Source organism: Lottia gigantea, assembly GCF_000327385.1.
Source record: "Lottia gigantea unplaced genomic scaffold LOTGIsca_15, whole genome shotgun sequence".
Taxonomy (NCBI): Eukaryota; Metazoa; Mollusca; class Gastropoda; family Lottiidae; genus Lottia; species Lottia gigantea.
The window spans coordinates 2,203,267-2,219,700 of NW_008707797.1; the positions used below are offsets into that span (position 1 = coordinate 2,203,267).

A 16,434-nucleotide genomic window follows, 5' to 3' on the forward strand; every position below is an offset into this window, starting at 1 on the left:
TGCACCCCTTTGACAGAAATTGTCCTCTCGAATCACATGCACCGGAATGCAACTGAGAGAGCACGTGCGCTACGCTCATGTTGAAAGCTTATGTTTCGAAATCTATTCGAAACATTAACAAATTGTTGTGTCACGAGTTGCACCCCTTTGACAGAAAACGACAGCAATGCACACTCCATTCACAAATATCAGTAATTATAACAGTAGATCTCGATTTCAACGAAGTTGAATACCCTTGGGGACAAGTGTGTCCACCAGCAGAGACAGCAGTAATAACTGAAAAATATTTTATTATACAATTTATCTCATAACGCACATCTAAAATCTAAGATTAAAACTATAAACTAATAATAGACGTTGAAGATTCACAATCGAATATGTTTGATGCAAATTTCTACTTCGCTTTGGTCCAACTATCACAGAGGATAAGTTTGAGGCCCCGAGACAATATTCATATCTATGAACTTGAAATACATAAAAACGCCTTTCAAAAGAAACAGGTCTCAACCTAAGCGAAAAATCCCCACAAAAATATCCCAAATGTCATTAGAACTAAAGCATTTAGGTTGACGAACATTTTCCATTTTGGATGTTCGTGAACTGAAGTTAATAATTTTTGAGCCTCCTTCTTCTCCTCGTCCGAGATATCGACAATCTGGGGTGGTTCATAACCACAGACCAGATACACCCACTGTCGCCATTTTGGTAGAGTTTTTACATCTATAATAGAACGAAGCATTTGTTAATATTATCCAAAGAGACGGGCAAGATCTTTCAGTGGGAAGTTTTCTGTATTGCGGTACTGATGAGTTCTAATCTCAATTGTTGTGTTAAGACCCTGAATAAGTTGTCTTCTTTCAAGGACCAACTGGTAGACAGGATCGTCGTGAACCTAAGATGTAATCCTTACGATTGTTTCTTTCTTTTAACAGTTGGAAAAATAAATTACGAGAAATGTACGTACCAGTAACCGGTTTATGACGAAGTTCTTCATTTGCTATTTCAGCCAGTTTATGTCTTCTCTCTTCCTCTGGGAACAACGTTCTTTCAGCGTGACTGTCATGGCGTGTCCACCACGTACATCGGATTATCTAAAAGAACATGGACGTGCAGAAAATTAAATTTGTGAATAAATTAAATTAAATATTGCAATTCAATAAGAAAAAGCTTTGAAAGCTAGGTCAAATGTGCGTGTATACCTAACTAGGCCATATGTACGTACTTACAAAGTAGGTCAGATGTTCGTGTATACGTAACTAGGTCAGATGTACGTGCATACTTACATTATCGGGATCTAACGGTGTAGTGAACAATGATATTACTATAGTCGCTACTAAACTGATGACGAATAACAAAATTGTAAAATGTAAAAAATGAATTTTGGAAATGACGTCGGGACGGAATTCGGCTTCTCCGCATCTTGGAGCACCATATCCAAAATCTAACGCCATTCTTATTACTCCTACCAATAGTCCAACCATCAACCCCCAAAACGCCCCCTGAAATGAAAAAGGGATACGTTATTGGTGGTATGAATTTGCGTATAAGTAATCAGCCGTCATCTGAAGTAGTATGCCCTGGCAAATATTTGTCAACTTCTTAGACCAATCATATATTAGTGGATGGCAAAGCTGGCCTCATATGTAGCACCATTGGATATACATCCACATAATTCACGTCTGGGTTTTAACTTCTAAATCCAGGGTAACCGCCAGTACAGTGAGAGGAGGCAGCAGATACCAGGCCTTGATTACAAAAACAGAAGAGCTACATATACATGTACCTGTTCATTACACCGAGGCCACAGAATGGCCAATAAATACAATGAGAGAACTGGTGGAGCAAAATACCCCGTCACAGCCTGTATATAGTTAAAGAGTTGTCCCCCTTGTGAAGCCTGAAGAACGGGAATCCAGACAATACTGATGATTACCAGAGCCAGGACAAAAACTCTGAAATGTAAAAAAAAAAAAATTAAATATGCAAATTGAAAAAAAAACCTGATATGGCAGCCCTATTAAGGAAAATAAATAAACCATATTCCAACGATCCGAACTGGAAAACGAAACCCGAAATCCTCGAAAAAATATATATGTATAGTTCTGTGAGCAAAATTTATTTTTACATCCTGGGTTTCTGTTTGCGATTAAGGCTTTGAATTACTTCGCTCGCTCAAATCTTTCAACTGCAGCTTCTTTGCTCAACTGTTTCTCCACATTGTGGAGAATCAAACCCTACCTTCCCCGAAACGTAAGATATGCACCCGAACCAAATCCAGGTTACCTACCTCCCAACAACCAGCATCTCAGCATCAGAACATTTTGGTCGGAATCGTTTCCAGATATCAATAGTAAAGATGGTACTGGAACTATTGAAGACGGAGGTCAATGAAGACATCAGAGCCGCCATCATGGACGCCAACATCAGCCCTTTTAAACCTGGAATCAGATTTTAACTTGGTCAGGGGTTTTGACACTCACTGCAGGCCAAAAAAATAAAAACTTAAATTAGGAATCTGTAATAATTATAAAGATAGGAACAACCATTGAATGTGTTAGGTGAAAAGAATTTAATTTTTTGTGAAAAGGTCAAATATTCGGAAAAGTCTTAAGCAAAACGATCTGGAACATGAAACCCAACCTCTTTTCATGTGATGTCTGTATCAGTCACCACTCCGACGACTTATCCATTAGAAGTTCTAGAAAAGATGAAAATAATAATGCACTCCATCAAAACTGCGATCTTATGACGTCACATCTACCCTCATAATGGCATGGAATTTAGGGATGCCACAAACTCAAAGTGGCAGTGAGGAGCTGACGCGTTTTTCCTGTCATCTTCACAGTGTCAAGGTATAACGAACTTCGTGCTTATACCCTGATTCCAATAGAAGCCTTTCTTGTGTCACAGAATTTTGTAAATGCAACCATTTGTACGCTAGAGAATATAGCCAATCAGAAGCTTCCACATTGTTTCTTATAGACTGTATTCCTAGCCTACAATCCACTCAAATCCAATCATTCAATGATACAAGAAAGGTGGTTATTGTAGTCAAGGTATAAGACGAAGGTCTTAATATCCTGACATTGTAAAAATGGTTTCCTTTAGGAATTGATAAAGGTTTTGAGACTCACAGGACAACCAAAATATAAAACGATTGGGTAGTTACCTACGGGCATGAGCTCAATAACAAGTTTAGGGTAAGCTATATTGGTACACCCCTCTCTATTACCACAAACTGTTTCACATATATCAGGATCTACACAAGCTATCTGATCTGAAACATTGTCAAAACAGAAATATTAAGTTAAGTTGTAAACGAACCAAATTTCTGATTTTCAGTCTATAAAGTGATACGAGTGTTGGAATGGATCTCTGTTGACTCAGCAAATGACTGGATAGAGAATCCCCATAAATACATCTTGAACATGGGCAAACCATTTACCTTGAAAGGTACCGCAATCTCTGTAATAGATTCAGTTTTACGGAAACTGCCGAGTATTGCCGAATGGAACATGGCGGTTAACTTTCCAATACATGTACAAGATTGTAGACTTACTTGGAAATAAAATTCGACTGATCATGCCAGGGAATACTGTGGTAAATAATGGCAAAACTTTTAAATAAGCCGCCATGATGGAACCACCCTTTACATGGTGCATGTTTTTTGCCGCTAGAGATCGCTGCACCAGTACCTGAAATATATAATTAAACAGGTCTTAAACGAGCGCCTTATTATCGAAAACTTAAATAATATAAAACCCGGATTTTACAGTAAAGAAAAACAGAAATCTGAATGAATAATGAAACTAAATTTAAAATTAATTTTAGTGATCGACCAATCAAATCCAAAGACCGGTTACGTCGGCATTCTGTATGCTTAAACTAACCTGATCGGAGCAGAAGTACCAAGTGCTGAGAATCGTGATACCAAATACATTTCCTGGCCAAGGGAGATCACCAGCATTTACATCTCGTAATAAATGGAACGCTTCGTCTGTCGGAATACCACATGTACCATTGACGTCATCAGGAATTGCGTACTTATATTTTTCGTACAGAGTTTCAATACCCCCGACTTTCGTAAAACCTGGAAAATCAAAAAGGCAAATGAAGGAGGTGGAATGAACCAGTACTGATTTCAAACAATTGTACCATACCAGAAGACAGACTATGCTTGCAACAGATCAGGGATGGTTGAATTTATTCTGTTAATATTATTCGATATATTATTATATTATACAACAATCGCTTTGCAAGACCTTCACCTATACGTTAAATGAAAAACACATATGTACTGTTCAATAACGGTGTCGTCCTCGGCTAGAACATCGTCGTTTGTAGAATGCACCCTCTACTCATGGTATGAATAAGATGAAGTAAATAATACTTACTTAAAACCATGAGCACCAGAGCTCCACCCACCATGATTACAGTCTGTAGAGTATCTGTATATATTACAGCTTTTAACCCACCTGGAACATCAGATTACCATGGTTATTTCAATTCCGTTTCAATATCAATATTGCTAACTGGGTTACAGTTGCGTTTCTATGAATCATCGGATGGTGAGGCCGTTTATGGGTTACAAAATTACCAAGGGGGCGATCAACATAGAAATCTAAAGTTTCATTTGATCCCATATCGGACAAAACATGTCCAGTGAGACCTACCGGAAACAGTATAAATAGCTGTAATAGCCAGCAGGACCAGAACACCAACATAAATATTCCACTGTACAGCTTGGTTGATAAATATAGCCCCAGCATACATATCAGCCTGCAACACAAATACATACATTGAGGTATCACAAGTTACTCTAATTCTTCAAATAGACAGCCGGTTTCTCATATATCTGCTGTTAGTGGAAAACACAATGCTTCCTTCAACTGCATGTCTAATAAGACATGATGACGTTCATAAGTAACTGGTCTCATTGGCAAGGGGGGTTAAAATACCATAAGTTTCAAAATGCCACGGGGCAAGGTTTTGTGCCATGCTCAGAGCTGTTCACAGTTCTGAATCTTATTGTTGGAAGATGCGCATGATGCCCGAATACATGATTCTGGTTTATATTCAACTGTCATTCAAGTACATACTATACTTGCGTTTTTTGAGTGTGACACAATGGGTAATGCATGGCGAAATCGTTAAAATACCTGTGAATAACACCCCCGGAGGTTGCAATGGACTCTCGAATACGCCAAAAGTGCAAACCTTTATATCAAAAATATAATAACTCACTGATATTTTGGTGAAGACATATATAATAAGAGACAGAACCGCCATATACACCTGTAACCTTTGACCTCCAAATCTTTTCAGTAAAAATTCTGGTAGGGTGTAGACCTTCGAAATATAAAGAAAAATTAATATGATGTTTTATTCAGATTTTAACACTCAGTAATCTGATTGGATACCAAAACTAAATTCATAATCAATTTAAGTGATTGACCAACCAAATAGCTGGAAAACAAAGATCGTCTTTAGTTACGTTTTCGAGAATAAGGCGTTAAAAATTTTAGTTAAAAAAGTTAGTGTGGATAGGAAGATATACACTATTGTCTAACTTCAGTCTGAAGTGTGCTATCATCGGAAGGAAAGCACAGTTTCAACTTACCCCACTAGAGATATAAACTGGAACAAATAACCATGCTAACAATAGCAAGCAGAATAAACCCTGGAATGATAATCAGTGAAGTCGAGAAAATAGGATAGAAATTCTGTATGCTGATTATGAGGGTTATAATTGTCATAATGCGTGCCGTTAAGGAAGTGTGAGATGGGTACGAGGAACCTGGTCACGTATTCTCGAAACGATCTTAGGATGTCCTAGGTTCTTGTCTTCTGACATTGAATCAAGGACATCCTAGCTCTAAGATCGTTTCGAGAATACGTGGCCAGATGATGATCATATCTGAGTCCATGCCCAATGTACGACAAACTACACCGACTAAAACATATCACGCAAAAAAAATTCTTACATTTGTTAATTCATACTTTTTAATGCCTTCTTTTTCCTATATCATTTTGGTATGAGTTATTTGGGGTTAGTTTGAAGATTGACAAGTATTAAGGATGCAATACTCACATTTAATTCATAACTAGCTACAGCTATACCATTTGCAGCTCCTGTACCAGCCAAACCAATAAAACTTCCACTACCTATATTACTCGAGAATAACGACGCTCCGATCTGAAATATAGTTTACAAAGATTGCCGAATTTGTTATGTATGGTGTTTCTATTTCTTAATCAAATAGTTACACATGTGGGAAGGCAAGATACAGCAAAGCAGAAGTCTTATTGTTGCATTTTGCGTACAACTGGAACACTAATATCAATCAGTTTTCCACAAATATGTTAGCTTAAGAAGAGTATATGTATGCATCATTTGCACGGTAGATCTCTTGCTTTTAAGATATACTTTTATTGGACAATGAATGATTACTTACAGCAAACCATAGCATATCTCTTCCGGCCAGAAAATATCCTGAAACAGATCCTCGCTGCGTTCTCCATGTTGCCTGGAATAAACGAATCCATCAAATAAAACTCTGTAGGCGCTACCATTCGAAATGAGGCCAACGGATATCCCATCAACCATGGATTTCATTTTGTCTCTGTAAAGTGTCCAGTTAACACTAACAGGCGGGTAAAATGGCAAAATGGCAGTTTTCTCTTGCCGGAATGGATCTGACATGTCAAAGTTAAATCGATTTGAAATTTAAATTTTTTTTTCAAAGTTGGATTTTATCTTAGTTAATTTAATCGTGAAACAGGGTCTCTCAAGCATTTAGGGCCTTGTAACCTTTTATGTTAAAATTATGACCATTTACATAAGAGATCATGCTCCTATATATTCAAATCTTCAGTCCTATTGACCCCTATTGACCTCTATATCAAACCATTATTGATAATCCCTAGTGGACGTTCATAAATTAACCGTATTGGTTCAACTCTTATAAAGTGACTTTTATTGCACTGAAATGAACATGGTATTTGGCACAAATCCGATCTCATGATACAGAGGTTGGTCTGTCTGTTTACTAATTTGTGCGAATGCAGAGCACTCTTCTCCTGAAGATATTATACCAACTGTCATCTAGGATGACCTAATAACCTTCATCAGTGCACAATAAAATCTCATAACTCCTACAAAAAGGACATTGTACTTTGCTACCGTTTGGAAAACCTTGAATTACACTTCTAAAGGAGAGCAAAGTCTACCTACAATTTTGAATATCTTTTTCATAAAATTCTGACACAGGGTGGTACGAAATATTTGTTAATTATTGTCAATGTACGACTTTCTATAACCTTGAACCTTACAAATATTACAAGAATTATCAAAGAGTATATGTGTACACATGGACCTGTGAAATTAAATTATTTGAGATGTATAGAGCTCAACGTTTCAATTTATGTTTTGTATTATAAAGTTATAAAGGAAGAATTTGCACCTTTGAATTGGGTTTAACTTTTCTCTCATTTTGTATAGAGATTTAGCAATTTCAGAGTGACTATGTATATTTTACGGTGCATACTCCTTTTCGATGTCCTACTGTCGAGAGGTTTGTCGAAGAGCTATCTCAATCTTTGCATTAATCGAATGAAGCAAAAACTAATGGCCACTTTCATTTTATGCAACCATGGCAACTGATAATCGCTACGGTGTGAAGTACTTTCAGAAATATCAAACTTACCCAAAGTCCACAGAGTAAACAACAAATTAGATAAATAACAATGACCACCAAATCTATTGTTCCTACACCAGCATTCTGAAACGCATCTGTCGTTCCATTAGTTGCCATCTGTATTCCGCCTCCTGGCTGTGATGCTTTTAAGAGAAGGCAACTCGTAGATGATGGTACTAAGACGCTGTGATGTTGCTTAAATCTTTTGAATGAATCTACAAGCTTACTGTAAACAAGATGCTACAATCTAGATCTCTCTGATCCGAGATGACACACGTTTTGTAGCTTTTTTCGGCAATGGGCAACTGAAAGATCTCACGAAGAACACCTGATAATGCTGTAATCCAGTAACAATTGATGGTTCGTTTCTTTCACTAGCTGCCCAGTGGTGACACGTTCCGATTACCTATACATTGTACAGGCTGAACTCCAACTACGATTTGTCCAATAACAACTTGTCTTTTTTCAGACAAAAACAATTTAAAGGAACTGTCAAAATTATCCGAAATCTGTCTTTAATATTTCCCAAGAGTTCCCCTGAAGAGCTAACTACAATATCAGCCTGCCAATGGCTTAACGTTCAGAAACTCCCTTCAAACTCTTTTATTTAGATCAGTGACACAATGACACACTACCACGAAGAGTTTCTCAAAAATAACCCGTTAACCTTGTGACCCTCTGACCTGAAAATATACAACTCAGAATTAGAAAAACTGGGATTAAAAAAGTTGAAGAAGGGGCTATGAAGAAAATAAGAACGATTTTCGATTTTACCTCGAATTATAAATCAAAATTATAGCTTTTGATATGGAAGTCCGAAAATACCTACCTACCCGAAAGCTGAAATGTACGAAATTTTGATAACCAAACTAACAGTAAATGAACAGAAGACTCTTCCCAATACTTAACCTAGCTCTGTTTAAACCACATACTTTCATAAAACTTTTTAATTTGCTGTCATGATGCAGAATAATTACTACATATCACGACATATTTCGTCAGATCAATATAACAAGAGGTGTATTAGATTACACGTGCGCGCATGATAGTTATAAGCTATATTAGGGATAGTAAATATAATGAATGGATTGAAGAATAAAGTAAATATTCCCACCAAGTGTCTGAATATCGATATAAAATAAACAAGGTATATGTTGATAATATCAAAGGCATTAGGTTAAGATTTGGTAAATTCTACTAATATTCTTGACGTATTTGACCTATTTTGACTTTGACTTTTGTCATATTTTCGCACTCAAAGGCAACTTTATTGGACAATTTACGCCAACGATCATTTATTTATATTCACATTAGCATGTAATATTGACTGATAGCCCTATTAAATCTATATCATATCCAGCTTTGGCTTTCTATACTCCAAACCCCTCGTGTACCTTAAAACAAAATCTGTTGGTACCTATTGCACACCAGGTACTTCTTGTGGGCCTACCCCTTGTGATATTCTCAAATACTCCCTATGGTGTTCCCTGCGATCTACCTAGCGATCAGAAACATGTTTAGAACCGTCAAGGTTTTCTGCGAGTTATTCACGTGAAATGGGAGTGTAGTATTCTCGCCAAGTCATTGTCATGGTCGACCTTGAAACCCAGCTTCTCGAGTTACTGAAGGTCAATTTGTGCAAACAGTGACTAAGAATATTCAATACATAAGATGTTTATGTCAACAAAGAATGAGTGCGGCGAGAAATATTAGAATTCGGTTACTAAGCACAGATACACGAGCAACCGAGAAATGACGTCGACCAAAATCGTGACCTCGTCTTGGTCCTACTTTACACAGAGGCTGACCCCTCTAAACCGACACTTTATTATAATGCCAAGGACCGTTATGTAGGGCCCAAAACTTTGATATAACGTACTAGAGGTGCTAGAATCGTTATATGACCCCAAAGAACGGTTACATAATGCCAAGACTCGTTATAGAGCACCCATACTTTACAATAAACACTAAACCCAAGTGCCAAAGTGCCATAGAATCGGTATGTGGTGCTCAAAAACGATACATGATACTGTAAAGACTCGTTATATAGCGCTCACAAACTTACCATAACGTCAAGAACAACGCCATGGTACCCTAGAGTCGGTATGTGGCGCACATTATGCTGAGATTTCTTATATAGTGTCAAAGTTCCAAACATGGTCAGAAAACACCTTAAACCTTTGCATGAAATAAAAGTGAATAATGAACAACTGCATCATGACAAATAAACGCTTGTGAAACGTGAATTGATTCTAATGGTAGATATGCATCGTGCACTTGAAAAGGGGCTTTCACAACCCCATTTTATCTCGTATCTTATTGATATTAATCTGTTAGGATTAGTTGATACAGGATGTAAAATGTGGTATAATAGAGGTACAAACGAAGACCCGGCTACCCTAATAATAACTCAATAAATATCTCGAAAGGGGCCAGAGGAAATTGTTATTTTCATCAGTCCAGGGGGAAAGTGAACGAACAGTCATTTAAAGTATCCATAAAGTGTGTGTGATCATAAGAATATACCATTATTTTCATATAGATAAAAAAAATTCCCTGTATTGCTTTGTATCTAATTGTGACAAGGTGTACTGTTTGCCCTCTTCATCATTCACCAATTTGAGCTTCGAGTTCTTTCATAGCAGTTCAGAACATCAAGCATAATCAATTAGTTAAAAAGCTGAACCAAAACCCCACAAATGGCCTTGCCTGCAAAATTACATACCTTCGTTCGTCCAGTAAGGAACATCTATATTACATCCTTGCGATTTGAATATCGAGCACTGGTTCCGAATCTTTCATCCCTAGCTAATCAAAGAAGCATAGGCAGCTTACTATCGCCCTGTCAGCTAATGTAAAGGTAGAGGGGTTTGACATAGCTCCCTGTCGTTATATGCCCATTAACCTACATAAACAGTTTATACCTGTATAAAGGGCAATTTGACTTACCTGTTAAACTTTGTTACTAGATTACACACACTGTTAAATATTACTGTCAAATCTATACACTGATACAAACCATTGTCAAATTCACATTATGAAATACAACCCTTGGTAAAAGCATACTTGGAAATATTTTCATATCAAATCCTATCCTTAAAGAGATTGTAAAGAGGTTTTGTAAATTGTGTATGTGCATTGGGGACACTGATAACATTAATTTACATCATTGTCTTCAGGTCTAAAGCGTATTTAAAGGGATAGAACTAACCTGTCTCCGTCTGTCTAACGAAGACTCAACAACCAAACAGAATCATCCGATTTGAACCAATCCAACTACCAACTACTACCTAGTTTGCGATATCAGCATCCGCTGGAAGCGAACGTGAGTTGTGGATATCATAATGTCTTCTTGTGTACATTCTAAACAAATGTAATATCAAAAACCTGAAGTGGAATATATTAGCCAGTTATTCAAAGCTCTCACAGTTCTATTAACTTCTAAGGGGAAATGGTGTTGCTAAAGGGGGATTCCCACCCAAACTAAAAAAATAAGGCTTGCCCCTTATTTCCCAGCAGACGAAAATAAACACGAACAATTCTCACCGGTTGACTCTTGTTGATAGATGTTTCGAACGTATCTGATATCTACTCAATAATAGCCCTTGATTTCTATCCACCTGGTTTGCCTAATAGCCTACGGTTTGCTTGTTGGGTACACTTTTGTTGACTTTTTTTGTTAGTTTTACAGCTAGTTTTTTGTTTCAATATTTTGAAATTGATAAATGGCATATATATTTCCAAATTCAAAACAGATCATCGCAATTTTTGAGTGACTGCACGATCTAAAGAGATTCAAAAGAACATGACCTAATTTGAAAGCACGTGCATCGGATAAGCTAATCGAGTTATGCTGTTTATGTTAGTATATTGTTTTGTAAATATTTGGTGATTATTGTGATGCGATAGAAAATAAGGTTAGTATATTTTGCAGCGTTATTCCAATTTTGTTTCCGACAAGAATTTTATAAAAATTTTATTAATATGGAAAATATTTAACAAGGTGCGTTTCTTTTACTGTATTTTTATATCAATTTTATTTTTTTCATCGAGGGGAGGTAACAAGAGATTTTCAGTCAGACCACATTGATGTGAAATAAAGCATTTGTGGACGCGAGAGAGAACATTTTCTCCGTGTTTCATATATGGACATGGTCAGCCCATCATTTAAATATTTCATTTTGTATTAATTGAAGATTGTAATCAATACAGCATAAAGTAGTTGAGAAGTAGGGTGTTATCAATATTCTCTCATTGTCAGACATGCGAAATGGAATATCACTATATCAGCCTCAAATAGTGTTAGAATATTTTTGCGTAAATAAAAATCTAAACATAAACACACATTATGCCTTCAAAATTTGTTTTTTTATAGAGGTCAATTTTCAGCCAAAATTTGACTTTTTTCGGTTGAAATTTCCAAGAGGGAAATGTGTTTCTATTGTCCATGTAAATTATAAGAAATTATATCGAGAATACTAACAGTACTATTTTGAGGCTGTTAATATACTAACTCTTACAGAAGCTATTTAGGCGGAATGTTTTGGACCATGCACCACCCCCAGCACCATATTCTAATTTTTGGGCCATGCCCCCCACCCCCCACTCCTTTCGACAATGAAATCCTCTTACGTCACCGAACTCTGACAATACCCATATATATATCCGGCAAATTTAATGAAGTAGTATCTTCAGCTTATCATTATAAAACGTAGGTAATATAACTAATTATATAGAAATAAACAGAACTTATTTATTCAGAGTTTCACGCTGTGCGATCCTCAGACTAATCATGTATCCAGGAGAACAATACAGAGATCGTGATGTAGTTCGCGGCTGTATCAGAATCAATAATTTCGACACCAGATTTCATTGTAGCATTATATTGATCGTTCGCCATTTTATATATTGTCATAGTGATGTGACGTCATATATTCATTATCTTTTGCAACACTCGGGTGATCTTGATAAAACCGATATAAGATCAATCAATCTGTCTCATTTCGACATTCTGTTTTTAATAATTATTAATAATTGATTGACAAATTGTAATAAATCTGTGATCACAATCAAAATATTGATAACCATGAAAAAATCATTTGTAGTAAAATCTGACGTAACTTATGTTACCAAGTTTTAGGAAAGTCGAACATGGATCAATGGCAAGCTGCAAGTTTATATGAACGGAATATAACCAATCAATACGAGTGGCGAGTGCTGTTAGTTCCTGATATTGTTAATTCTGTGAGTAGGTTGAAGCGACAAGAGATAAAAATAGACACACGTATCGAACATCACGTAGCTGTCTCGTCGCCATTTTAAATTCTTATCAGGAAAACCTCATAAATTTAATATATTTATTCTGAATTTTCGACGTAAACAAGACTACTCAAAGGTAACAATGACTTTTTTTTTTGTTTACGATTCGACAGGAACTGTTCTCCAGTTCGAAATAAGTCTGTCGTTGTAGTGTTTTCTTTTTCTTATCTTATCATGCGTTCATTGTTTTGGTTTTGTTCTTATGCTTATTTGGAACCATATGCTTCGGACTTGGTTTGTACATTCATGGGCATGAAATGGTTTTAACTTCAAAATTATCTCAGTCGTTAGAGTATTGTGGTCGTCTGACAATGTAGTTATTGTTTTGGTCCTTTCTTGTTCTTTAATTTTCCAAGCATATGTTTTGGAATCAAAAACGTCGTTTCCACTATCGAACAGATTTTCACTTCCTTATGCGAATGCGCCGTACGTCTTAAATTGGTTTCTGGAGTGGAGGGGGTGGGGTGCCAATGGATCCATTGTCCGGAAGTAGCCTACTTATATATTTGTACGAAATTTGCTAACTTTCAAATATTTAGTATTTAATCGTTCATATATTTGATCTTTTTAAAGAAATATTGAGGTGACTTAAATGTCCGATACTGTGTATTGCGTTTTATGACAGACGTAGAAGCTGATTTTGCGATAATGACGTCATAAAACGATTAGTTTAATGTGGAATTTGAAGATACACAGTCATGAGTAATTGTAAATTAAACTTGTGCAAATCAATGCTATCAGAGTCTATGATTTTATCGATTTTAAATCAAGATAATCTCTTTACAATTCCTTTAAATATGCAACAGCTGTATATGTTGTATTTCGAATAACAATTATACGTCAATTATAAATTATGTACTATTATATGAGTTATCATACCAAATAGATTACACTATCATAAAACACAAGATGCAGTGGCGTTTCTCCCCCCAAAAGGGACTGGCCCTGCTCCCCTCCCCAATTTTTTACATAGTGAAAGAATGGTCTGTGACCACCCCAACCTCCTTCCCCCCCTAGTAAATTTTGTAGCCCCTGCTCGAACCCCTCACCTGATATCTCCTAGAAACGCCATTAGCAAGATGTTACCACATTGTAATTTGAGTGATATATATATTATTTATTTTAAATTTAGAAAACTTCTCTACAATCCTTTTAAGCCCATACCTACATGTTTGTTTTTCTAGACCTCTAGTAAGTAAACAATTTGGAGCATTCACCTGACCGCTTTCTTAAATTGATGGTAAAGATGTTTTCTAAAATTTAGAATTGCAGGTACCACAAACGTCTGATTGGTGCAAATTGATGCTATAAGTGTACTCTATACTCATCATTTTTTAATAAAGAAAACCTCTTCACTATCCCTTTAAAATATATTTGATTGTATAACTTTTGAATGATCAAAACATTTCACTGTGTTTTAGGAGTAGTCAAGAACATTCAAGATGGAGTCGATAGCTGTTGTATTTATGACCATATTTGGTTTGTGTGTGGCAGCCGATTCTGAAACACTGGACCTAAAAATGCCTCAAGTGCAACCGAAGAACGTAAGTCGCATATATTCTTTTTCTGTTAGAATTCTTACCAGTTAAGGGTATTATGAAAGCATGGTGCGATGTTATTGTGAGGGGAAGGATTTCAAATTGTCAATCAGAAATGACAAGAGATGACGACTCTCTCATAGATTAAGCTACAGCTCTCTTCCAAATCATGTTCGTTAACAACCACGCCCCTCTGCAATTTGAGAGTTTTGGGCGTGTTGAGGAGACGATCTGATAATGAACATACGAAAGATGAATTCTGTAGAGTTCCCAAATTGTATTCACACACTTTTTTGTGACCGTTGTTTTTTTTTTATTTCAGCCTGATACTTATTTATGTTTTTCTACTAAAATCAACGATTCTGCTCTGTTTATAAGTATGTTTTAATGATTATCGGTTATCTTTTACAGTAAATAGTCGAAATTTGTCTTAAATTACATTTCATGAAATGAAACGAACATGATAATGAGTACTTCAGATACACAGGGTCTTCCCTCTCCACTTTCAATTTCTTCATCATTTTACACACTGTGTATTATCTTGTATCATGATGTATGGTGCCCAAAAAGGGCGAACAATACAATAAATATCTGTCTTTCTATCACTGAAAGAACTGCCCCCCCCCCCCCTGGAAAAGTTTGTAGCCACTGCTCGTGCCACTCACCCAGAGTTGCAAAGAGTTTTGATATAACTGTTTGATACGGGTGTCGAATTGACGAATACTGTTGTGTTAGTCATAACACATGTTTATATTGCATGTAGGTCTTATGTGTCTTCATACGAAACTACGTATGGTTCATAATATGGAAAATAAGTTATCACAATTATTAATTATTCCAGCTAAGTTCGAGCCTCATGCCAAGATGCAGACCGCGCATCATATGTTGTTGTATGGTTGTACAACACCTGGTAGTGAAAACCAAGTCTGGTAAGTGTTCATCATACATGTACGTGCATGGACACGTCAATTTATTCACATAAAGCTATGATATCTATCAAATTGAAAAGTTCATTAGCTGCTACCAATATTTCGTTAGTATGTTGTTACGGATTTCAGGTTTCGTTTGGCGGTTTGGATCGTTAGTACCTGGTTTATTTATTGTCAGATACGAATTAAACTTCTTCGTATCATAAAAAATATAGCCTGTTTTGATGATGCTGTCAATATCAGTTGACCTATTTCGAAAGTTTTTGATCAACTACCGAGATCCTACGACCTATTTTCAAATCTCGTGACCTTCTTCTCCATTTGGTGACGAACTTCTTAATTATATGCTTCTTTTTTTACATATCATATGGACCAGATAAGTATTATTGCAAATTGAATTGCTGTTTTCCATACTTTATTACCTTTTGCCCTATAGCATCCTAGACGTTAATTCTTAAAAAATTAAACAGTACAGCATATTTGAGTTTTTCGTTTTCTATTTAGGGATTGTGGGGAGATGGCCAGTCATTCCGCGCAGTATTCAAGCGGACCAACCTGTGCTAGAGGTGGTAATATTATCTATGCCTGGGCCATGGATGCCCCCAGTCTTGAGTTACCTCAAGGTAAGAAAAAATTACTTTTATTTGGCTGCTGTTAGACCCATTTTATCTGAGTTTGAAGAGGGCTAAGACGAAGCAGATTCTATATGTATTTAATGCTGGCTCTGTTTAAAAAGATACCCATTGGGATATGGTATTGGGCATATATTATTATATTGCATAAAGCCTCAGTAACGTGTACGCAAACGTAACTCAAACTCAGACTCAAGCTCAAAACATGTTAACATGTGTCCGTGAAACCTTCAACTTATACAGGGAAATTTCGTGCTATTGGGTCAAAAAACAAATTAGGAGATGGAAGTCCCAAACAGTATTGATGTCATCATTTTTT

At 36.3% G+C, this 16,434-nt stretch overlaps 1 protein-coding gene across 1 annotated transcript; it reads right to left on the reverse strand.

Moving 5' to 3' along the window:
- Positions 1–508: 508 nt before the first annotated feature.
- Positions 509–10,500, reverse strand: LOTGIDRAFT_213032 (hypothetical protein; the record flags this gene model as incomplete). Its single annotated transcript, XM_009050486.1, has 16 exons — positions 10,320–10,500; positions 7,707–8,277; positions 6,456–6,527; positions 6,092–6,196; positions 5,621–5,680; positions 5,245–5,349; positions 4,674–4,779; positions 4,395–4,475; positions 3,891–4,090; positions 3,560–3,695; positions 3,170–3,277; positions 2,288–2,438; positions 1,784–1,952; positions 1,284–1,499; positions 911–1,091; positions 509–720 (listed from the first exon to the last, which is right to left on the reverse strand). Exons 2-16 carry the CDS (start codon positions 7,812–7,814, stop codon positions 509–511), a joined length of 2,010 nt encoding a protein of 669 aa, XP_009048734.1. The 5' UTR covers positions 7,815–8,277; positions 10,320–10,500.
- Positions 10,501–16,434: the final 5,934 nt, after the last annotated feature.